This window comes from Salmo trutta, chromosome 37 (assembly GCF_901001165.1).
Source record: "Salmo trutta chromosome 37, fSalTru1.1, whole genome shotgun sequence".
Classification (NCBI taxonomy): domain Eukaryota; kingdom Metazoa; phylum Chordata; class Actinopteri; order Salmoniformes; family Salmonidae; genus Salmo; species Salmo trutta.
Genome location: NC_042993.1, coordinates 23,076,751 through 23,100,754, shown reverse-complemented (window position 1 = coordinate 23,100,754; position 24,004 = coordinate 23,076,751). Strand labels below are relative to the sequence as shown.

At 44.1% G+C, this 24,004-nt stretch overlaps 1 protein-coding gene across 1 annotated transcript; it reads left to right on the top strand.

Annotated features, from left to right (window-relative positions):
* The first annotated feature begins 1,456 nt into the window (after positions 1–1,456).
* LOC115176883 (nuclear receptor subfamily 2 group F member 5) lies at positions 1,457–22,854 on the top strand. Its single transcript, XM_029737239.1, has 4 exons — positions 1,457–2,582; positions 17,662–17,942; positions 18,340–18,586; positions 20,766–22,854. Exons 1-4 carry the CDS (start codon positions 2,216–2,218, stop codon positions 21,080–21,082), a joined length of 1,212 nt encoding a protein of 403 aa, XP_029593099.1. The 5' UTR covers positions 1,457–2,215; the 3' UTR covers positions 21,083–22,854.
* Positions 22,855–24,004: the final 1,150 nt, after the last annotated feature.

The window sequence follows — 24,004 nt, the reverse complement described above, 5'->3', positions numbered from 1 at the left end:
TTAAAGATGAGTTATCCTCATTGAAAAAGTAAAAATCATAAAAGCAAAATGTGTGTAGCTTTGCATTTCTGAAAGCGCAAAGCCTTCACCACTCACACTGTTCGGTCTGTTCTGGTACAACTGTTCAAACAGCATGAAAGCTAAATAGAAAATGCCTTCTAAATGGCACAGCTTAAAATTGTGTGAATGAGTTCACGTCAGAATAGTTATAGCGGGTTAATGGCATTTCCATTTGTGACAATTTATTGGCCTTATGAGAGCTAACTTTTGGCGCACAACGGTTGGGGACATTTAGGGAGTATTTCCCTCTACATGTTATGACACGTCTGGGGAAAAAATCTACTCACAGATCTGTTGCGAGAAAACATACATTGTTGGTATTGTCAAAGTTGCTAGGCTTAAATGTTGTTCTCAACATCTGACATTTCAGGCTGGAGTTAGAAAATATGAATTTGTATTTGAGTTAGGCCTATAGCTTACCTTCGATATTGACTATGTTCAAGTCACGAACAAATGGCTGTTACATATACTACTATTAATATCCCATGACCCAGGCCTAGGTTATCAAATTCTGCTGAGCGAAAGGTTGAAAACATGTACTATTTTAGTTGAATTTACTTCTAGTCTTCACATGGGATTCTGCTGCTGTCATGTACAATGGTCTTATTACTCCTCAAATGACATATTAGGACCTGTCTGGAAAAATAATGAGGTCCCTGTTGTTTTCAGCTTGAAAACCCCATTAGAGAAAAACACAGTAGCCATCGTTAATTACTGCTATGGCCTTTTGTGCATTGATATCCAGATGGCAAGTTTAGCTGCACAACAAACTGACAAAATGAACACTCCATATGTGTGTCTTGGCGAGAAGTTTGTCACCTTGGTTTGGCACAATCGATCATCTTACTGTGAAAACTGTATAGCTTTCAGCACGAGGGCTTAACATTAAACATTCAGAAAGAGTGCATTGTGGTATCAGTAGGATATACAAGTAATTAAAACATTTAAAAAAAAGTGAATTAAAGTGGGTATGATTGAGTTCAATAGCCATCAAATAAACAATGAAAGTAAAAGCTAAATTAGAGTGGAAAGGTATATAAAGACTGATGTTTGGGGACGTATTTGACATAGGCCTATTACTTTGATAAAGGCATTTTACCCTTTGACTGAGGCCTAACAGTTTTGTGTTATTATATTTAAAAAAAATCAAGATCTATGATACGTTGATATGTGTATACAGCTTCACTCTGCTATACAGTAATAACACAGCCACTCTATCAACCAGACCATACTGTATAGCTAATCGGCGGCTGCGCCAATTGGAGAGTGCCTTACTGCTTTATTCTCCTCTGGCCAATTGAATCTGCCCGCACATGCGTAAAACCGTTCTCAATGAGAGGAGGGGTCATGCCTTATATGGTAGTTTTGGCCTTATATGGGGGGGCTACAAGCGCGGCTGTTTGGTGTCACTTTCACCAAATTCTAACTATGATTCTCAGAGATGGGACAGACAGCCGACGGGTGAAGTACATGCTTGGCAAAGATATCTGCTTGTAAACATACTGCATCTACCACAGAGCACTCCATCCATGGTTTATCGACATTTCTATTCAGACCTCATCGTGCCGCACAACATTAGAGGAACGAAAGTAACTTTTCTTTTGGGATTGCACGTCCGTATGAGTTCACAAGACAACTTCGATCACATAATTGCGTAGAACTATGGTCAGTATTGTGTTTTTGTGATTGAGAGAATATTTTGATTTAGTTCAGTTCGAATAATAAGCAGAATAAGATTCGAGGCAGTCGATATTCATGAAAATGACACTTTAACGAACATTTCTCCATTCTGTACATGCTGTATTGTTAGTCGACTTTTCAAATACACTCAACGTTTTTGAGAGAGCGTGTTTATGGATTTCTGCGCAGAGCAGAACACTGGCAGTAGCCTCCATTCTTACGCAATAGTCATGTTGATACCGTGCTGTCTTCGTAAACTTTGATAGAAGTTTACAGAAGATACGTTTACGACAGGGACATTTGATTAACTAGAGAAAATATATTTGATAATATATTAAATACTTTTTGGAGGAAGTGGGAAGCGCCTTTTCGCCCTGCCTTGTTTTCCCAAGACGTCAGAACGGATTCTTATCTCCTCCCCGCGCTACGGAGTTGGACTCGTATCTGTTGTTTAACCAAATTATTTTAGGATAGCATGGCAATGGTAGTAAACCAGTGGCAAGAGAACATTTCGGCGGATCCCGGGTCCCAGCTCCAGATTTGCAGTCAGGAGCCTGGCGGGACACCGGGAACCCCCTCTGGTTCCACCCCGGGGAACGATGCACTTTCCGGGGACAAGATTCCCAACGTGGACTGCATGGTGTGCGGGGATAAGTCCAGTGGCAAGCATTACGGCCAATTCACCTGCGAGGGCTGTAAAAGCTTCTTCAAGCGTTCGGTGCGACGGAACCTCAGTTACACATGCCGGGGGAACCGCGACTGTCCCATCGACCAACATCATCGGAACCAGTGCCAGTACTGCCGACTGAAGAAGTGCCTCAAAGTCGGCATGAGAAGAGAAGGTAAGATATGATTTGAGATTCGGTGAAGACTGTAGCCTTTATGCAAATGTATGGTAAATTAATAAAATTATCAAATTGGGTTTTGGCGGACGTTTGATGTCAATAATATCGGTGCGTAAAGTTGAAACCATTTAACGTTAGTGCTTTAACGATGGATATCCGTGTCTTATAGCTTTCCTGCTTCTATCAGTCATAGTTCCCCTAAAAGGCATTTGTAGTCTGCTGTAACGCAATGTTTGTTGTTTCAGATCGTCTACCCTTGTATTTCCTATTCAGTCCATAGTATGCAATTATTTTTCTCCTCTCGGAAAAGGGCTCCCTTTGTCTCCCCAATTAATTCTGGTGTTTGCTCCTCTACACCCTATCCGCCACAAGAGGCCCCGCTACATGTATTGTATTGTGCATGATTAAGAACGGGTCAATTAGTGCGAAAGATGAACAGTGGCAACGTGTTCGCGAAGCACTGCGTTTCACTTTTAATCAGTCAGCTTGGACCTTACTGCGTCGTGTTCAATCAGACGAGTTGTGTTAATTACAACACGCAAACCAGACAATCCTCACAAAAGCTTTGCACATGCGTGTCTCCATGCTGGACGTCGATGGACTCTGTGTTTTATGCGTTACCCACCAACAATACTACATTTCTCTAATCATAAATACATGTGCATCGCTGTGCAGTGTAGCCTACTCTGGAGTCAACCTTGTTAGTTTATTGTAATAGATTCTATCGCAAATTATATACTGAAATTCTTGCTAAACCTGGCCACGCAAGCTGTTGTGGATACTCCAAAAGGTTCCTATGATATGACCATAAACAGTGCAAATAGTGACACAAACAGTAGTCAACAGAAGACGTGCGCTCTGTGCAGGAAGCACGCTGTGTTTAACTTCCAGTGTGTGAGTGTATCAAGCAGGCAGGCCTATTACAAACGAGGTCTTGAATACGGTAGCCTCTGTCATAATGAACTATACAATACATTTAGGTGGAAATACCCGTCCTATCGCCTAAAATTATCATTCAAGGGATCTCGTTAGTATGCTAGTGTGTACACTGTACACAGTTCATGTAAAGTACTGCAGGGTAAATTTAGTCATCCATGCTCCTTTCTGACTGAATGAACCCGAGGAAATCTCCTGACGCAGCGCAGTCTGTTGACCTTTCATCTACATAAACACGCTCAATATGTTATCAGACTATTATTTGGCTACATTATATATTAACTACTGCAGATAACATTTTAAAAGGGATTTGATTTGCCATGTTACTATTATATGGTCTAGAATAATATTCAGCAAAAACACGATTCAAAAATCTAAATTCTTTCAAGTGTTGATTAAATTGGTACAGGTCTGTCATACGCAAAACAGACTCATCCTCATCGTGGATTATAGGCCTAGAGACATGTCCTCGTAAGTGTCAGTGCCTTTGAGGAACATTTTGAAATCGCACTTCTTTAAAATATTAAAAGTGTTGGTTTTAAATTGAAGATGATGACGTGGTTAATGCAGGCCTAGGCATAACTATTTTGTATATGCCTAATTTTCTAATTGACATTCAATCAATAATTATAATTGAAATGCAGAGTTGTGTTGTACTACAACCAAGTGTTAGCAATGCTTTTAAACGGCAACCTTTGTGAGGTAGTAAATAAAACAATTTAAAACAAAATTGTTTCTTTAGGCCTACCAATACTTTTCAAACCCTGAAAGAAAATCAAATTATCTTTTTAGTCAGATTATAATTAACAAAATATTAGAGGCATAATTTGGTGTGAAATAGTCTACATATATGTTTGTAACTCGGCAATAGGGCCTAAAATAAAGTCCTGCTAACTATTTGCCCTGAAAAGTTCAGAGGTAGCCTAATGGTGGGGATAATTAATAATAAAAGCACCAATTGTATACATTTAAATGCAGCATTGCAATCCCATTAAAGGTTTACTGGTAGCAGCGAGAAAGCAGTAAGACTACACACCCAAAGCTACTTTTCGTCTTCCCCAGAGGTCATACATAAGTCATGTTTCTTCTACATAATGCACCTGGGTCGGCTGACAGAGGAGGCAATTGGGCTTTCTGAGTTGTAATCCGTGTGATTTTTGGAACATTTTGGAAATACACAAATGTACATTCCTGCCCTGAATATGGATTTGAAATCATCTCAAATTGATTGTTGAAACTATCAATAATTAACTTTGTAATAGTTATTCAAAAATGTGTGTTTGCTCTTGGGTTAAAGCAGAGGACTATCACTTCTATAACAGTCATCAGAAATATCTTTAATTTCCCCAAATAAAAAGAAACCACTACAAGGTATGGCCTACTTGTGTTATGCAAGCCATGCACAAAGTAATCATCTAAATGTCATGCTATTCTCGACACATGGATTGGTAACCAGTGGTGTGTATTCATGGCTGCCAAGGGAAGTCAGGCGGCCCCAGAAAATTGACCAAGAAAAAAATATATACTGAACAAAAATATAAATGCAACATGTAAAGTGTTTCATGAGCTGAGATAAAATATCCCAGAAAAAAGCTTATTTCTCAAACAAAATGGCACAAAATGGTTTACATCCATGTTAATGAGCAAATCCCCCATTGTCAAGATAATCCATCCACCTGACAGGTGTGGCATATCAAGAAGCTGATTAAACAGCATGATCGTTACACAGGTGTACCTTGTGCTGGGGACAATAAAAGGCCACTCTAAAATGTGCCGTTTTGTCACACAACACAATGGCACGTTTTGAAGGAGTGTGTAATTGGCATGCTGACTGCAGGAATGTCCACCAGAGCTGTTGCCAGAGAATTGAATATTCATTTCTCTACTATACGCCATCTCCAACGTCGTTTTAGAGAATTTGGCTGTACGTCCAACCGGTTTTACAACCGCAGACCACGTGTAACCACGCCAGCCCAGGACCTCCACATCTGGCTTCTTCACCTGCGGGATCATCTGAGACCAGCCACCTGGACAACTGATGAAACTGAGGAGTATTTCTGTCTGTAATAAAACCCTTTTGTGGGGCCTGGCTCCCCTGTGGGTGGGCCGATGCCCTCCCAGGCCCACCCATGGCGGCGCCCCTGCCCAGTCATGTGAAATCCATAGATTAGGGTCTAATTCATTTATTTCAACTGACTGATTACCTTATATGAACTGCCCCTCTGTCTCTGTATGTGTAGGCCATGTATCTGATGCTGTCTGATTTAAAGAGAATGACATTGTTGCTAGCTCGTAGCATTGAATGCACGGGAAGCCAGCGAGCATTTGGCCTCCATTGATTTATTTATTTTATTTGGATCTCTTTTAGTCCCCATTTGGACTAATCTTCCAAGAGTCCTTAAACATTAAAATACAATTTATATACGAACACATTTTCACATATAACACACTATTACAAACATACATAATATACTAACATAATGAACCAATAAATACTAAATCAAAAAAAGATTGATTCTTCATTACTATAATCCCAGAACATTTCTGTGTATTATATTTAAATCGTTTTAAAATGTTTACATGTATATATTGAAAGGTTTCTGGTTTGCTCAGTTAATTTATTCCATTTCTTTATTACTCTAAATCGAAATGTTCTTTTGCCTATTTCTCTTTTCTGTCTGGATAACGCATAGATGGTGGACAATCTATTCCTAGTATTTACGGAATGTCTGTCTCTTACCAACTGATTACCGTTGTGAATAGAACTTGGCCGTTTTAAATGATGTATATTATGAAATAAAATAAGCATGTTTTTTTCAATTATCTTGTCGATTGATGACCAACCAAGAACATTGCGCATGACTGCAACAGAAGAACCATATCTCCACCGTAAAACAATCCTTGCTGCTTTGAACTGTGCAATCTGCAGCCTCCTAACTTCACTTGATGCATTTCCCCAGACCACAGAACAGTAGTTCACCTGACTCTCAATTAATGCTTGTGTTATTTGCTTAAGAATTTTTCCTGGTATATATTTAGCTATCCTTCTGATTATGCATGCTGTTTTAATATATTTTTTTTACATAGATTAGTTATTTGAGACGACCATGATAAGCAGTTGTCTAGCTGCACTCCCAATAGTTTGGTTTCTGCCACTTCTTCAATTTGTACTCCTCCCATACTTAATTGTATCCCATGCTGTTTTGTCCTTTTCCTAGTGGAACTTTGGTTTTCTTGGTGTTTAAAACAAGTTTGTTCTGGCAAACCCACTCCCTGATATTCTCCAAATCTCCTTGTAAAGCTTGCTGTACCTGTTGAATCGATTGTCTTGCTGCATAAATTGTAGTATCATCTGCAAATATAGTAGCTTGAGTTTCAGCTAAGGCATAGGGAAGGTCGTTGGTATATATTAAATAAAGAAGTGGCCCAAGGCAGCTGCCCTGCGGTATTCCACAGTTTAACACACGAGGGGAAGAAAATGAACCATTGATATAGGTGGAGTGTTTCCTGTCAGTTAGATATGACTGTACCCAATTCAATGCTACCTCCATAAAACCATAATGCATTAATTTTGTCAAAATTATTTCATGATCCACTAAATCAAATGCTGCACTGAAATCTGCCATTATCCATAGCATTGAGCCACTGGTCAGTCACGTCAACCAATGCAGTGGTAGTGGAATGGTTTTTGCGATAAGCATGCTGATTGGCTGTAATCAGATCATTATTTTCCATGTAATACTCACAATACCCTCCAATATCTTACTGAGTGTAGGGCGTAGACTAATTGGTCGACTATTGGCAGGAGTAATGGGTTCTTTGCAGTCTTTCGGAATAGGACACAGTTTCGCATGCTTCCTTACATTTGCTTCCATACATTGATTAAAAAAGTATCAAATAATAGCCAATCAGCATTGAGCAAAGCTGAGTGACCTCAACTGTGAATGGTCCTGGTGCACCAAAAGTACAAAAGTGTTAAGGGTCAGCAGCTTGGATTTGGCTTCACTCCTATCAAATTGAATTGAGAGCATACGTCAATGACAGAAACAACTTGAATAGTTGCGTTGTTGTGTTGTTGTCATCCGATGGCTAGCTAGCTAAAATTGTCCCTTTCCTAAATTAGACATGGATGGAGATAGAGATTTGGACTCCTGGTTTTACTTAATTCTCTGGTACTGGCAATAATTATAACGGCGATTCTGATCCAACCATTAATTCCTTCATTGTGCCTCTGGCCTGAGAGGATAGAAGTTCAATATGTAGCTAGATTTAGAAGGCTAATGTAACTAGCTAATGTTGCCCATGAAAGGAAGTTAGATTAGTGAGCAAACATTTTAGCCAGGTAGCCTAGGACAACAATAAATAAAAGCATGTACTGTATGACAGAGTGAAAGACCGTTTCGTCATCATGAAAGAGAGGAGGATGGCATTGGCCTTTCTCAACAAGTAGGGTTAATCAACATGTTTTTTCTACTTTTTCTACACACACACACACACACGCACACGCACACACACACACAGAGAAATAAACCATGGACAGCCACATCATATTTAGCTTGATGATTGGACTAAATCGGTTTTTGTATCTTTTAGTTGTCGCTGTATTAGACTAACATAGTTGATTTGATGATGTTGAAATGTTGAAGTTGAAATGGTGCTGGAATAGTGGAGACAGCTCCTGTTTTCTTTGTGACTTGAGGTAACTCTGGTTCTAAATCAATAGTTGTTTAGTAGTGCAAAAATGTCAGAAACATTAACTGCTTGACCATGCTGTAGGTCTTGTAACTGTTTGTTACATGCAAAATGCTTTGTGGACTTTACTGGACAGAGGTTGCTCTCTGGTTTTGTGATGAAACAAAGGTGTGGTTGAATTTATTCTACCACTGTGTCTTCTTATTGTTTCAGCCTTTGGCCTATATATCATGGTGTCAAGGCATATGAACTAACAGGTTATACAGCAAACAATGTAATTATCACAACACATACCAGTAGGTTGTAATATGGTATTTTTCCTGGCTTCCCCAGGGATTTTACCCACGCCCTTCTACTGTTGGTAACATGCATAAAAGTAACGTATTGATGGTGTATGTAGGAGGCCTCTGCCAGTGAAAATAAACAAATATAGCAGAATATCAGCAACAAAGCATATAACAACAAACCTGACAGGTTATGTTTGTGGTTAGGCGGGCCTTTCTTGTCGACCAAGTCGCTGCCCCGCATCTCCCCTCCCTCTCCAAAAATGCACCACTCCCTAGTGGCAAAATTCTGTAAAACATGGCAACGTTTTAGTAAGGTACAAAAAATGAGTAATTGATCCTATCTATGCTGTAACTTGCTCCAAAATGTGCTGCACACACATCTGCATTATTTAAGATGTGTCACATTCACTGGCTATTTCAGGAGTGTTATTTGGACAGTTCAGTTGATCTTTAGGGTGACCCTTAGTGTGTAACTTGACTGAGAGGTCACTCTATTTCAGCCCACATAGATATCAAATATCTCGTGTTAAAGGTTGATCTATACTAAACAGTCATGTAAAAGGTCATGTTTATCTCTTCACTGCTCTACCTGTTTGGCACCTCTGGCATCTCTACTCTCCATGTTTCTCAATGACATTCCTGCTTAGAGTAGAACACTGGTTTAAGGGATAAGGAAGGAGTGAGGAAGAGAGAGACAGTGAACCTGTGCAACTGGCTGACAGTTCCTTGGGCTAGTTGGGAGTGAAGTGCATATCATGTTATGCTGTCGGAATGTTCCGTATGTGCTCCTCTGACCTTAGTGAGACCAAAAAAGGCCAATATAGACGGTGATGTTTGTCAAATTCACACGTTCGAAGAACACACTGTATACTTGACACATTGCCAATTTTACATTCACAACTAGCAGCCTTCTCATGCATACAATACATTCCCTACCAGCTACCACACATAGTGACATGGTCACAGATACCAACTCACATGGTGACATGCACCCAGAGATTGGCATGGACAGGTACACTGTCCACTAGAGTACACACTCTAGATCAGGAGTCTCCAACCTTTTCTAGTATGGGAGCTACTTTTCAAAAATTAAACGTGTCACGAGCTACTCATTTTTTCTAGCTATGTTTTCTGTCAATATACCTGCTAAAATAATGGTTAATAAACAAGCAGGGTCCTATAGAATGTTTCTTCACAATTCTGTTTTAGATGTTCCCAACTTTCTTAGATTTATTTTTCCTGGTTTTAGATTTTCAGATTTTTTCACTCTCAAAATTGCAATTATTCATAGAGAAACAATAAAATTGGATGTTCTGAGTCCATGTCAAAGCTCAAATTAAATCAGAAGACCCTTTTTGTAGGTCTAGAAATAAAACTAGCAAATTCATTTTTTTGTGTGTTATTCCCCTTTAGTTGTGCATCTGGCCCTTTAATTGCACATCTAGCAAGTGAGGATTGTGCCATCTAATGAGCTGGTCTAGTGATGGTTCTGTACTGCTAATGCTCATTTCATGGCAAAGTTTTCAAATAATAGATACAAATGATATACTTACTCATAATATACTTCTGCCAGGTATGCCTACTTTGCAGTTAATATTTCATTGAGAAGGATTGGGAGAAAGTATTTCTGTCAACCCACAAGACGGTTATCACATCAACTGGCTACACACGGAGTGACAAAAGCACGCACCACACACACAGACAGGGGCAATATTGCTGGACATTTATTGGCAGATGGTGTTAGGTTTGACTTTTTAAGCCAATAGTGGCTAACTAGGGGTGGGATAATATCAATAAATAGTAGCTGGGAGCTTGTGGTGTCTGATACTTCTGAGATTTGTTTATGACAGTTTGCTGTGGAATACGTGAAAATTGGATGTACTTTCAGAATTGTTTGGCGAGTTACTCATAGGTGGGCTGTGAGCTACTGGTAGCTCGCTATCGACCTGTTGGAGAACCCTGCTCTAGATTGTTCATAGAAAGTACATAGTTACGACTGTTCATAGACAGAACATTCAAAGACAGATTATCTTCATTGTGACTCCTAGTGTGTGTACTTCAATGGTAAATAACACAGGGAAAGTCCTGTATATTGATATTCAGTTACTCATACATAGGATTATGAAACACATCACCCTTGACGAGACTCGCTGCTACAGCTGGTTGACCCTTGGTTCACACCGACCAAACCCAGAGACGGATATACTGTAGGTCAACGGGAACCAGAAAGTAAACATTAATAATGGACATGTTCAAGGTCCAAATGTGAGGTTGACTCTATTGAGTAAGTACCACGGCTCGCTAACTGACTGCCTTTATTGACTAATCCATACACGTTGTCCAGTTTGTATGAGCAGGCAATCACAAACCGGGACTAGTTTGACCCTTAAACTCTGGCCCGCTGCAACATTCCCCTATTACAATACTGTCATAGTTTATTGACATGTTAGAATAGGTCTCTTTAAGTCCAAGCTGGCTGTAAGGTTCCAGCACCATGGCTTCCATATTGACAGAGGCCTTGCCATGATTTACTGTCAGAAAGCAGCCTCCATTGAAGTGATAGGCCACGAAGAGACCATAGACCTGAGGCACTAGTCGTTTCCCATTCTGATATCCCCAAGGCTAGGATTTAATGTTTTAGAGGAGGGGATGTGTGTGAAGGAATAGAGCTCACTCTGCAGAGATGGGCTTCGTTTGACACCTCAAGGTGAATAGACTCCAGTTCACGATACATTGCATGTCATATTGTTATATTTCTCTGTTGAGTCTCTCATTTTCTCTGTTGTCTGTACAATAGCCAGGTTAGCCTATTGCCACAATATGAAAGGCTAGCCTTTACAGTAAGTCCAGCGTTATCCATATCCATTGTTAGATTTTGAAGTATCGTGTTGTTTTTTTTACACGCATTTTCTTGAGATACAGCCATTGAGTTTTTAACTCAATGTAATGAAAATCATTGAATCGCTTGAATAGCATAGCTTGTTGTGTGATCTCTTCCATTGTAGAAATGGATATGAGTGAGTAGAGAGATGGATAGAAAGACAGAGCACTCCTCCGTGCAGGGTGCATTTCTGTTATTAATTCATACCTGCTTCATCAAAGCAGCGCCAACGTGACTGGGTGGATATTAAAGGGTTTACGTTTGCAGCTAATGCATCTGAGCATCCTCACCGGGAAGCTCTCTCCATCTCCGTCTGTCTGAATCTCTCTTTTTCCCTGTCTCTTTACCCATTCCCTCTCCCTTTCCATACAATATCATACTTCACTCTGTCTCCCTCCCTCCCTCTTCCTTGATCCCATTGTCTCTTTCAGGGGTTCCCAAACTTTTTCACTTTTTCACTATGGGGAGTATCCTGCACCCACGCCACATCTATTTCTATGGGCACAAGCACTGTTCATGACACAAACTGTTCACACCCCTCTTGCTGGTGGAGAGAATTTTGCAGGTTTAAAGCTTATTTCCTGCAATTCTACACATTTTGTCATGTCTAATGTGTATTCATGTGATATATATATATATATATATATATATATAGGTCTCTAAGGTATGCAGTGACTGACATGACAAGAGGAACTGATGACGCAATACCCAATTTCGGGAATTGCACCTTGTGCATTCTACTATTACAACTTTCAAGAGTACGTTTAAAGCCTGACTGAGTTCCTTTATTTATTTATTTTTGTGGGCGGGACCACCCCTTCCGACCCTTTGGGGGCGCGCCCCACAGTTTGGGAACCACTGGTTTATTTCACTTCATCCCTCTATTTCTCAATTCTCTACTCTTACACTTACCTTGATCTTCATTCTCAACCTATTTTTTTCTCTCATTTCCTCTCACCCTTTCTTCCTCTCCTTCTCTCCACGTCTTTCTCACAGCCTTGGCCCCTTTTCCTCTGTGAATTTGTAGTTGACCAAGGGTAAATGGTTTGACTTTTTGCTGGGGGATTGGTGTGTCACTGTAACCCTTGCATGCAGAGTGAGAGCAGTGACCCATGAGTTCAGAGTTCAACCCAAGCTAAAGGAGTCTGTGAGAAGCACAGGAATAACACATGAATGTCACATCACACACTCATCAGACACTCCTCTCTGAGCGGCCTTACACAATACACACTGCTTTACTGTCCAAAATAAGCTATTTTTTTTGTGTATCTGTGTTTGAATGTTACAGTATCTTGTGTTTTTTGTTAGCAGACTTTTAAGGGACTACACGAAAACCATTATACCACTTATCTCAGTTGACAATGAGGCTGTGCCAAATCTGTCATGCTTCTAGTACATAGCCCCTGACTATGACCTTTTACAGTAGCAGATAGTCCTTAACTGTATTTATCTACAATGGTTTGCTCAACTGTCTTGTACTTCTAGCACAGTGGGATGAGGCATGCTTAACTCCACAGCCACACACTCTCTGTGACTCACTGTGGTGGTGTTTTTTAAAAGTCACGACTGAAATCACCCATGATACCTGTTTAGTGCCCTTTTCTCCCCTCTGCCTTATTTATATACCATGAGGTTAGGCCGTCATTGTAAATAAGAATGTGTTCTTAACTGACTTGCCTAGTTAAATAAAGGTCAAATAAAATAAAAAATATGTAGTGCCATGGTCTTTCTGTTTGGGGTTTTAGGCTCTTTAGTTGTTTGGTCCCACTGTTTGCCAGTACCTCTACTGTCAAGAGATAGGGGTTTTGGTCTTTCCAATCACACTAAGCCACCGCCGACCAATTAGAAATCGGGAAATCGATTATGGCAGGCATTCAAATCTGTCTCTACATCCTCACTCTCTCTCATGCCACTCACTATCTTTCTCCCTCTCCCTTTTACCCTGTCTATGCCCTTCTCTCCCTGTCTCATTCATTTCCCCTGCTCATTCACATAGAGATGCTTTTCATGCGTCATTTCGACTCAAGCACTCACACACAACCTCCTCAAAGAGGCTTTTCAGAAGACGAGTGGATGGGGTGGATTTGGCATCTGGTGGATTATGGCATTAATCATTATGATGCATTGATTATTATTATTTTAATTCAGATAGTTATAACATACTAACCTCTAATGAAGGACAACCATGCTCTAGAAAAAGTTCAGGTTTGGGTACGACCAGGAGTTTTCTTTTTTGTGAGTGACATGGTACGGCCCATTGTGCAATGCTGTCTCTGTACACTACGTTGTCGTTTGCAAAGTGAGGCAACATTCTTTCCCTGTGTCACGGGTGTCGTAGGGTGTAGACCAAAATGCAGCAGGAAAATGTATACTCATCTTCTTTATATTAGTGAAGAAGGAAAAACGTATACAAAAAACAAACGAACTGGACAGTCTCGTCAGGCATAACACAAAACAAGAAACAATCTCCCACAAAATCCCATGACAAACACATTCCTAATTATAGGACCTTCAATCAGAGGCAACGATAGACAGCTGCCTCCAACTGATGTCACATGTGTCTTCGTCTTCTGACGATATAACGAAATCGTCGTCTGAAAAGGATGACCAATACGCAGCAGAGTCGATATAGTTCATCTTGAACATTTAATTAAATCAACACGAATACAAAAAACAACAAACAAGAAAACGAACGATAAACTGACAGTCTGCAAAGCATAGGCTCAACACAGAACAATCACCCCGGAAATACTACATCAAACACCCTTTAAACAAACACACCACCCTGAACCACATAAAACAAATACCCTCTGTCACGTCCTGACCAAACTACAATACTAATTAACCCTTATACTGGCCAGGACGTGACAGTACCCCCCCCTTAAAGGTGCTAACCCCGGAAGCACCTTTAAAACAAAAAACAAAACAAAAACAACAACCCCAAACAACAAAACAAAAATTCCCCTCTACTAAAGGGAGGGAAGGGAGGGTGGCTGCCGTCAACGACGGCACTGTGCTACACCCCCCCCTCCCCAACCCACCTATATCAGGAGGTGGCTCCGGTTCAGGCCTTTCCCGGCAGTCGGGCCACTCTGGCAGTTCGGGGCAGTCTGGCCAGTCTGGCAGCTCGGGGCAGTCTGGCAACTCGGGGCAGTCTGGGCAGTCTGGCAACTCGGGACAGTCTGGGCAGTCTGGCAACTCGGGACAGTCTGGGCAGTCTGGCAACTCGGGACAGTCTGGGCAGTCTGGCAACTCGGGACAGTCTGGGCAGTCTGGCAACTCGGGACAGTCTGGGCAGTCTGGCAACTCCGGCAGTTCAGGGCAGTCTGGCCACTCCGGCAGTTCAGGGCAGTCTGGCCACTCCGGCAGTTCAGGGCAATCTGGCCACTCCGGCAGTTCAGGGCAGTCTGGCCACTCCGGCAGTTCAGCGCAGTCTGGCCACTCCGGCAGTTCAGCGCAGTCTGGCCACTCCGGCAGTTCAGCGCAGTCTGGCCACTCCGGCAGTTCAGCGCAGTCTGGCCACTCCGGCAGTTCAGCGCAGTCTGTCCACTCCGGCAGTTCAGCGCAGTCTGGCCACTCCGGCAGTTCAGCGCAGTCTGGCCACCCCGGCAGTTCAGCGCAGTCTGGCCACTCCGGCGACTGTTGACTGGCGGGCAGCTCCGACGACTGTTGACTGGCGGGCAGCTCCGACGACTGTTGACTGGCGGGCAGCTCCGACGACTGTTGACTGGCGGGCAGCTCCGACGACTGTTGACTGGCGAGGCTGGGTTTACGCACTTGCAGGCTAGTGCGGGGAGCTGGAACAGGACGAGTCGGACTGGGTTGACGCACTTCCGGGTCCGCACGAGAGACAGGAGCTGGAAACCTAGGGCTATGGAGGCGCACAGCCGGTCTAGATTTTACCTCCTGCACAACCCGCCTTGGCTGGATGGAACTAGTAGCCCTGTACGAGCGGGGTGCTCGTACAGGGCAGACTGGGCTGTGCAGGGGCCTGATGGTAGCCGTGCGTAGAGCGGGAGTTGGGTAGCCTGGTCCTCGGAGGCGTACCGGCGACCAGATGTGCTGCGCAGGCATCCTCCTACCAGGCTGGATGCCCGCTCTAGCACGGCACCTGCGAGGGGCTGGAATAACTCGCACCGGACTGTGCGTGCGTATGGGTGAGATAGTGCGCTTCTCAGCGAAACACAGCGCTCTCCACCCCATACGCTCCTCCATATAACCACGGGTAGCTGGCTTCCGGCTCTTCTTTCGCCTAGCCAAACTACCCGTGTGCCCCCCCAAATTTTTTTATTGGGGGTGCCTCTCGTGCTTCTCCCTCAGCGCGTCTCTGGCCTCGTACCACCGCCTCTCTGCCTTGGCTGCCTCAATTTCCCACTGCGGGCGGCGATACTCCCCAGCCTGGTGCCAAGGTCCGGCCCCGTCCAGAACTTCCTCCCAAGTCCACTTCTCCCGCCAGTCCAACTCGAACGCCGTCTGCTCCTTCCTCTGCTGCTTGGTCCTTGAGTGGTGGGTGATTCTGTCACATGTATCTTCGTCTTCTGACGATATAACGAAATCGTCGTCGGAAAAGGATGACCAATACGCAGCAGAGTCGATATAGTTCATCTTGAACATTTAATTAAATCAACACGAATACAAAAAACAACAAACAAGAAAACGAACGATAAACTGACAGTCTGCAAAGCATAGGCTCAACACACAACAATCACCCCGGAAATACTACATCAAACACCCTTTAAACAAACACACCACCCTGAACCACATAAAACAAATACCCTCTGTCACGTCCTGACCAAACTACAATACTAATTAACCCTTATACTGGCCAGGACGTGACAACTGAAGGCCCCAACACCAATTAGCTAAACATAGAAATACAAACGACTAGACTGAACATAGAAATAAACTAACATAGAACAATAACCAAAACCCTGGACTAATACATCAAATACCCCTCTACATACACAACCACCCCGAACCATATAAACCAAATACCCCCTCTACATGAACACATACACAAACACACCCTGAACCACATAAAACAAATACCCCCTCTACATGAACACATACACGAACACACCCTGAACCACATAAAACAAATACCCCCTGCCACGTCCTGACCAAACTATAAGAACAAATAACCCCTTTACTGGTCAGGACGTGACACCCTGGGACAGGAGCTGCTTGTGTTCAAGGGAGACCAGTATTTTTTGGTCACAAACTCAAACGTTTTTCTAATCATTCAACAGTCTTGAAATTCTATGGACGTATCTATTGACTTACTATGTTCTTGAGTGATTTGACCTGTCCTCTTTGGTACACTAGTGTATTCAATTTTCACAGCTGTTGTGTTGAAGGACAGGTGATGCTGAGTTTCAAAGTATTTTCCAAACCCTAGCCTGCCTGCCCTCCCTCCCTCCCTCCCTCCCTCCCTCCCTCCCTCCCTCCCTCCCTCCATCTCCTTCTCTCTCCCTCGTTCTGTAACTGTAGAGGGAGTTATTAGTCAGACAGAGGGATGACTGAACAGGTGTTTTCCAAATGGGCTTTGAGCCGCCGCTTCTTAGCTCGGCGGGGGTGGGGATGTGTGCTTAGCCTCTGCGTGCCCCCTTCCCCTTCGGCTGAGCCATTTGGCAGTGGGGGTGGGGGGGTGGGGGGAAGAGGTGTGAAGAACCATAGTGTCTTTACTGGCTGCTGGTTGCCATTACTCACTGATGCACGGCACCGGGGTCTGCCGGTCAGGAGACAGAGTGCCGACACATTTAGAGCCGCAGAAATTTCCCCCCGTTTCTCCACACTTTGCACCCCCCACCTCCAACCTCCATCCTCCTTCCTCCTCTCCCCAGACATGGCTTTTAGCTGCTAGCCCCAGTGTGATTTGGCCCAATATATTCCCATTGAGAAAGAGCAGACTCGTCTGAGTGCCTCTAGATGCTGCTTTATGACACAGTGGTAATTGCAGCCTACTAAATCAAGGCAGTTAGTGTTGGATGCAGTCATGATGATGTGAATGCTGAGAAGCTTCAGGTCCTAAATGTTACTGTAACTGTGCCAGCCTGGATTGAAATAAAGCCTCTTAGGATAGGTGGATAGAGTACAGCCACATGAATGAATGAAAAATGCAGTAGTCTAACCAAGTTAGCTCCATGCCAAACAATTAGCTTCTAGCACTTGAGTATTTGCTTATGAAATGTCAAAAGAGGGAAAATGCATTTTGCTCATAAAATTCAAATGCTTTATCTCCTTATTTTCTTAACCCTTTCTTTCTTTCTCTCTCCCTCAGCTGTCCAGAGAGGCCGCATGTCCAACTCCCAGTCTAGCCCGGGTCAGTACCTGACCAATGGCAGTGACCCTTACAACGGGCAGCCCTACCTATCAGGATTCATCTCTTTGCTGCTGCGCGCCGAGCCTTATCCCACGTCCCGCTACGGGTCCCAGTGCATGCAGGGAAACAACCTGATGGGCATCGAGAACATCTGCGAGCTGGCCGCACGGCTGCTCTTCAGTGCTGTGGAGTGGGCCAAGAACATCCCCTTCTTCCCTGACCTGCAGCTCATGGACCAGGTGAGGACGACCACCCTGATTCCTGACTAGAAACTATGCCTGACTAGATATTTTTTTATGCCTGACTATAATCTTTTTTTATGCCTGACTAGAAAATAGAAATTATGAATGCATAGAGATGTGGTGTGGTCAATTTATTTGGGTAGTCCCTTATGAATGAGCTGTAGATGCTCAACACACATATTGCCCAGAACAAATATGTTTATGTCTGCAATTGGTATGTCATGTAAAGGTTCAATTGTGGGGTCAGCAGCCTTTAAGTTTGAGCATATCACTAACACGTGCCATAGTCAATCATCTGCATAAGGAAGATAAACACTATTATCCTTGTTTCTCAGAACCACCCTCTGTCCACTCTGAACTAAACAATTCTACCATCATTCCTCCCATGCCCTAGGTGGCGCTCCTGCGCATGTCATGGAGTGAGCTGTTTGTGCTGAACGCGGCCCAGTGCTCCATGCCGCTGCACGTGGCGCCCCTGCTGGCGGCGGCCGGCCTGCACGCATCGCCCATGTCTGCGGAGCGCGTGGTGGCGTTTATGGACCACATCCGGGTGTTCCAGGAGCAGGTGGAGAAACTGAAGGTTCTGCAGGTGGACACGGCTGAGTACTCCTGCCTCAAATCCATCGTGCTCTTCACCTCCGGTGAGTGGCGTTGACTTTAGTGGTTTCTGCTTCTATATGTCTTTGTTTATGTCTATCTGTAGGATAGTTTGTGTTGTATTCTGTGCGGAACTACACATTCAGGTCATAGTGGTCACTCCAGATACGTTAGCAGACGTATAAAGTCTGCAGTAGAGCATGTGGTTAACAACCAAGTGGTTAACAATGTCTTTGTAAACAATGTATCAATAATGTATGGATACCATATCAATATTATCATGGATGGACTACTTATATGAGCTAAAGAAGCGTAAATATTGGTGAAATAGCAATATAAAAACAATAGTTTGCTTACTGCTTTGATACACCACTTTTGCCATTGTATGAGGCACAGTAGATAATTATGGTTATTCTACGCCACCCAGAATGCTGTCAGATCTGGGATTGGGATGTGTTGAGGATTCATTGTTTATGACCCAGGGGGTATGAGTGTGAGAGAACCCAACTCTGAGGTCTTGCTTTTTGTTTCCTGTCAATCGCCCTTTTCCTCGTCTCCATTGCACAGCTCGTCAGAATCACTTTGCATGTACCAAGTTCTGGCTCGCAGTCTTCCGTTTGGATGTCTGAAGAACCCTTTCACTCTTCTCATTTATTTCATCACCCTCTTCTCCTTCACGCTTCCATCTATTATTGAAACCAGTCAGGCAGCCCCTCCCCTTTCCTCCTCTCCAAATCCCAGCCCTCTCACCCCTGCCCCCACCACCGTGCTTGAATTATTCATGGTGGGTTGCAGCGACAAGGGGGATTCGCCACAGCCCAGGCCCTGACCTACACAACGCCTGTAGCCTTGAGCATCCATGTGATCCGTCCCACAACTCCAGCCAACACACACGCATACACACACACATGCATGTACACACAATGAGATAGACAGACCATTCGTAGACCAGGCCCCCCATCGAGACCTGCCTGCATGAGCTAACAAGGACAGACAAAATCTCAATACCCCCTCTCACCTCCGCCCTCAGACATTCCACCCTATATCCCAGTCCCATCACCCCAAATCAAAGAGCAGCCATCTTACCACCGCCACCATCCTCATCCCCAGAGTGTGGCTGTGTGTGCCCAGGGAGCCAGACAAAGGGAGGAGGTGCCTGTAAAGGATGCCTGCAGAGGGGTCGTGGTAGCACGCGAGGGCTCAGTCACACAGACAGAACTATCTTTCACACAGACCCTAAAATGGTGGATAGCTAAAAAACGACATGCCTCCCTTCAAAGTGGGAAATGTGGCAGAATTTGCAGTTATACCCCACCTGGGGGGGGGCCCTCTGCGACAAAAATATGAGGCACATGAATCTTTTGTTACGCAGAACTGAAGCTCAGCTGGACCAAGTTTGTGTAGGGGGCCGACTAAAAGGGTACTGTAACAAAGGGACTAGCATGCTGGGTAGCGGGTAAAAAAAAATCCTGGCCCAGTGCTTCTGCTGCACACAAGAGTAAAGCACTTGGGAGAAAATTACCCTCGCTGTTCGATGTAGCTAAACACTGGCACAGTAGTACTAAACGTGCAGTACAGCACAGCACCATGCAGTACACTAAATGGGACTTTGTTTTGAGTTCACCCATCTCTGACCCCATAACCACGGAGCTCGAAGGATGTGAAAAGTATCACACACAGTCGACACACTCTCTGTGTGGTGTGAGACTCACACCAGGGACTGGTGCTAGGGGAGGTGTGAGACTCACACCAGGGACCGGTGCTAGGGGAGGTGTGAGACTCACACCAGGGGCCGGTGGTAGGGAAGGTGTGAGACTCACACCAGGGACTGGTGCTAGGGGAGGTGTGAGACTCACACCAGGGACCGGTGCTAGGGGAGGTGTGAGACTCACACCAGGGACTGGTGCTAGGGGAGGTGTGAGACTCACACCAGGGACTGGTGCTAGGGGAGGTGTGAGACTCACACCAGGGACTGGTGCTAGGGGAGGTGTGAGACTCACACCAGGGACTGGTGCTAGGGGAGGTGTGAGACTCACACCAGGGACTGGTGCTAGGGGAGGAGTGAGAGCATGACATATTTACTTAGGGATACAGACATTTCAGCACTAATGTATATATGTAGCTGGACACAATTTCACATTGCATGTCAGTGTGAGGTCAACTCATCAGAACCAGAATGAACCAGAAACTCATCAACGCCTAACCTTCCTATCCCTTTCTCAGATGCCATGGGCCTGTCGGATGTGGCCCACGTGGAGAGCATCCAGGAGAAGTCCCAGTGTGCCCTGGAGGAGTATGTGAGGAACCAGTACCCCAGCCAGCCCAACCGCTTCGGGCGCCTGCTCCTGCGGCTGCCCTCCCTCCGCATCGTCTCTTCGCCCGTCATCGAGCAGCTCTTCTTCGTGCGCCTGGTGGGCAAGACGCCCATCGAGACGCTGCTGCGCGACATGCTCCTCTCTGGCTCCAGCTACAACTGGCCCTACATGCCCGTGCAGCGCGACCGCCCCATCTCCCTCCACTACAATGAGAACGGGCCCTGAGGAGGACGAGTCGTCGCGTATTCAGCTCTTAATCCATCCTTCATCGACCGTCCCTCAATCCCTCCCTCCGTTTATCTCCTCCTTCCATCCCTTGGAAGACCACCACCGTTCTGCCAAAAAGCAGACTGACCACCTCACCACATCCCTACCCCATTCACCAATCCAGCCATTCACACGCCTCTTCTCCAGGGGACCACGGCCAATAGAGAGACAAGGTGGCTGCCATGGCCCCTCCTACTTCGCCATTGCCACATTTGAGAGGTGACACTAGACGGGCCGGCTGGCAGAAGGGTTTTTGCGCCGTTCTCCTGCAGCTCTGTCGGACTCACGCCGTTAAAGACGACTTTGTCAGTCTCGGACTCGACGCGGTGGCGGCTACTGGCGACGCAGTCACTCTATTGTCGGCACTGTGCTTGCATCTAAAGGAGATGTGTCCAAGAATCTCCACTGTATGGCGATTTAGAGCAAGGCCTTTGCCGATAGAACTGCTTGACCGAGAGAGCCAGGCCAAAGGTTCTTCATCAACCAATAATTTTTTTATTAACCAGAAGCCATTAAAAAACAAATGCCAAATTTCCTTGGAATTTTCAGAAGACATTTATTGTGTGTGTGTGTGAGTGTGTATTAGCACTGTTTATAATGAGAGAAATTCATGATTGTGTCCATATGTATGTCATTGACTCATAGACATCCACGTTAAGGGGTAAGTTGGGACTAGCTCAGGTTCAGGTTGGGGAGACAGGACAGACAGGACAGACATGCCACTATCAGTAGGAAACAGAGAATCACGCCTCACACAGGGCAAAACACCTATCAACAGCCTGTACCAAAGTGGAACATGGATATTAATTGTTTGGATTATCTTTGTGGTAGTGGTGACAAAAACACCTTTTGGTTTGTCTATAATTTGACCTTTTACTTGTATTTAGATGTCAGAGGGTGTGGGAAGTTGCAAATATATATATACAAAAATAGGCACTTGCAATGTGAAACTATCCAGAACCCACGCTTGACCCACTCCCATCATAAACACAGCACTGGTAGATTCTTCCTCAGCCGCCATTTTGAGGTTAAAACTACAGGTCCACTAACTGGTAATGGTCAGTGTACTTCCGTCACTGTTTCAAAGCGGAATATCATACAAGTATCCCTTCATAACATCTACATAATGCTGTCATAGGAATGACATAACACATGCCAGTTAATCCCTGTTAGTTTCATGTCACAATCACATTTTATGTTTTTGTGAAAAATGAAAATTGTTATGGAGCCTGAACCAATAAGCATTTGAAACTATAGTTGTACTTGCCTTAGAACAAGATTGTCACTGAGCATTTATTTTATGACTGTGCCATAATCTGAAGTTACCTGTTATGACAGGCAATATGTCCTCCATATGAGGCCACCTCAATTCAATTGTCATTCAAGCAGCATACTAGGAAATTGTATTACTAACCTCCAAACCTCAATTAAAGTTACAATGGTCATTACTGTGATTTAGCATAGATATTATTGTGTTTTTGTTACCATCAATTGATGACGGGCTGTAAGGCAACATTGATTGTTGGACGACCAGTCTGTTTTTTAAAGTGGCACTGGGGTATCAGCGACAATTATTGGGATTTGAAAGCCATTGGGACCTTGGAGAGCAGGACTGTCTGTTGATAAATTTGTTCACAGAATATTTCTATAAGAGTATGTTTTTTTTCTCTCTATTTTTGTTTGGAAAAATGGATCCATGAATTGAAATAAAAATGTGTTGTTCACGGTTATTTCTCCGTCTTGTGTTGCTATGATCCCTATGCGAACCAGCTAACATCCTACTCCTTAACACATGACTTACAGATGTCATAATCAGTCATAACAATGACTAACATTTGATGTTTAACTATCCTATCAAAGGTTTATTCACTTCAAACACCATGGCATATTCTGTCATTATGACTACAACATAATACAACTAAATTCTCTTACCAAAGAACAGGCTGAAATCAGGAGATACACCAAGTCGATATGAATTCAAGTGGGCATTTTAGACAGAGCTTATGACAGATGGCTCAAGTCATATGGGTAATTCCATGTAGAGCAGTCCATTGGCCATGAGTAGTAGTCGCTCAGTGTGGACAGTGTGTTTATCTCAAGCTGTTCGGATATGACGGGGTACAGAGACATGAAACAAATCAATACTCTAAACCAATCAGTGAGAAACAAAGTGGGGGACTCCCCAACTCTCACGGCAGGGTGCAGCCCAAATGTTGATACTCCCCTGCTGTTAGTGTGAGAGATAGAGTGTAAACAAACACTCTGACCTCTCACTTAATGATGTATGTGTGTGTTTGAGTCAGGGAGAAAAATAGAGAGAAAAAGAGAGAGAGAGAAAGTGCACACAGTTCAAGGTGGTGTGTGTGTATAAGAGAGAGAGAGTGGCTTGGTGGGTGGGTACTGTATGTGTAAACAACATCTGTGGTCCTTCACTCGGAGTGGCAGCTCTGTGTCAGCCTGATAAAGGTAAGAGAGAAGAGCTCACAGGTCCTCCACCTCCCTAAAGACATGCTTTATATTCAGTCATTCTCCCCCCGCCCTCTCCTCCCATCACACACCACTACCCCACACTGTAACCTTGTGCCCTTTACACCCCACCTCCCTCCCACCAACTGCCTTACAGCCTTCTCCCTCCCCAGTCCCCTACCCTTCATAGCCTTGTTCTGTTCCTCTCCCCTCTCACCCTATCCCAGAATGGTGCATGTGGTGAGTAGGAGAATGACTTATGCCTTCATTTCAGAGCTGTCACTCCTGGCCAAACACCATGACCCCTCAACCCCCATTTTGAAGGCACACTTTTTCCCCCTCCCTTGGTATGAATATAAAAAACACATGTGGCCCAAAGGTGTGTGTGTGTGAGTAACTGTGTGTGTGAGTGAC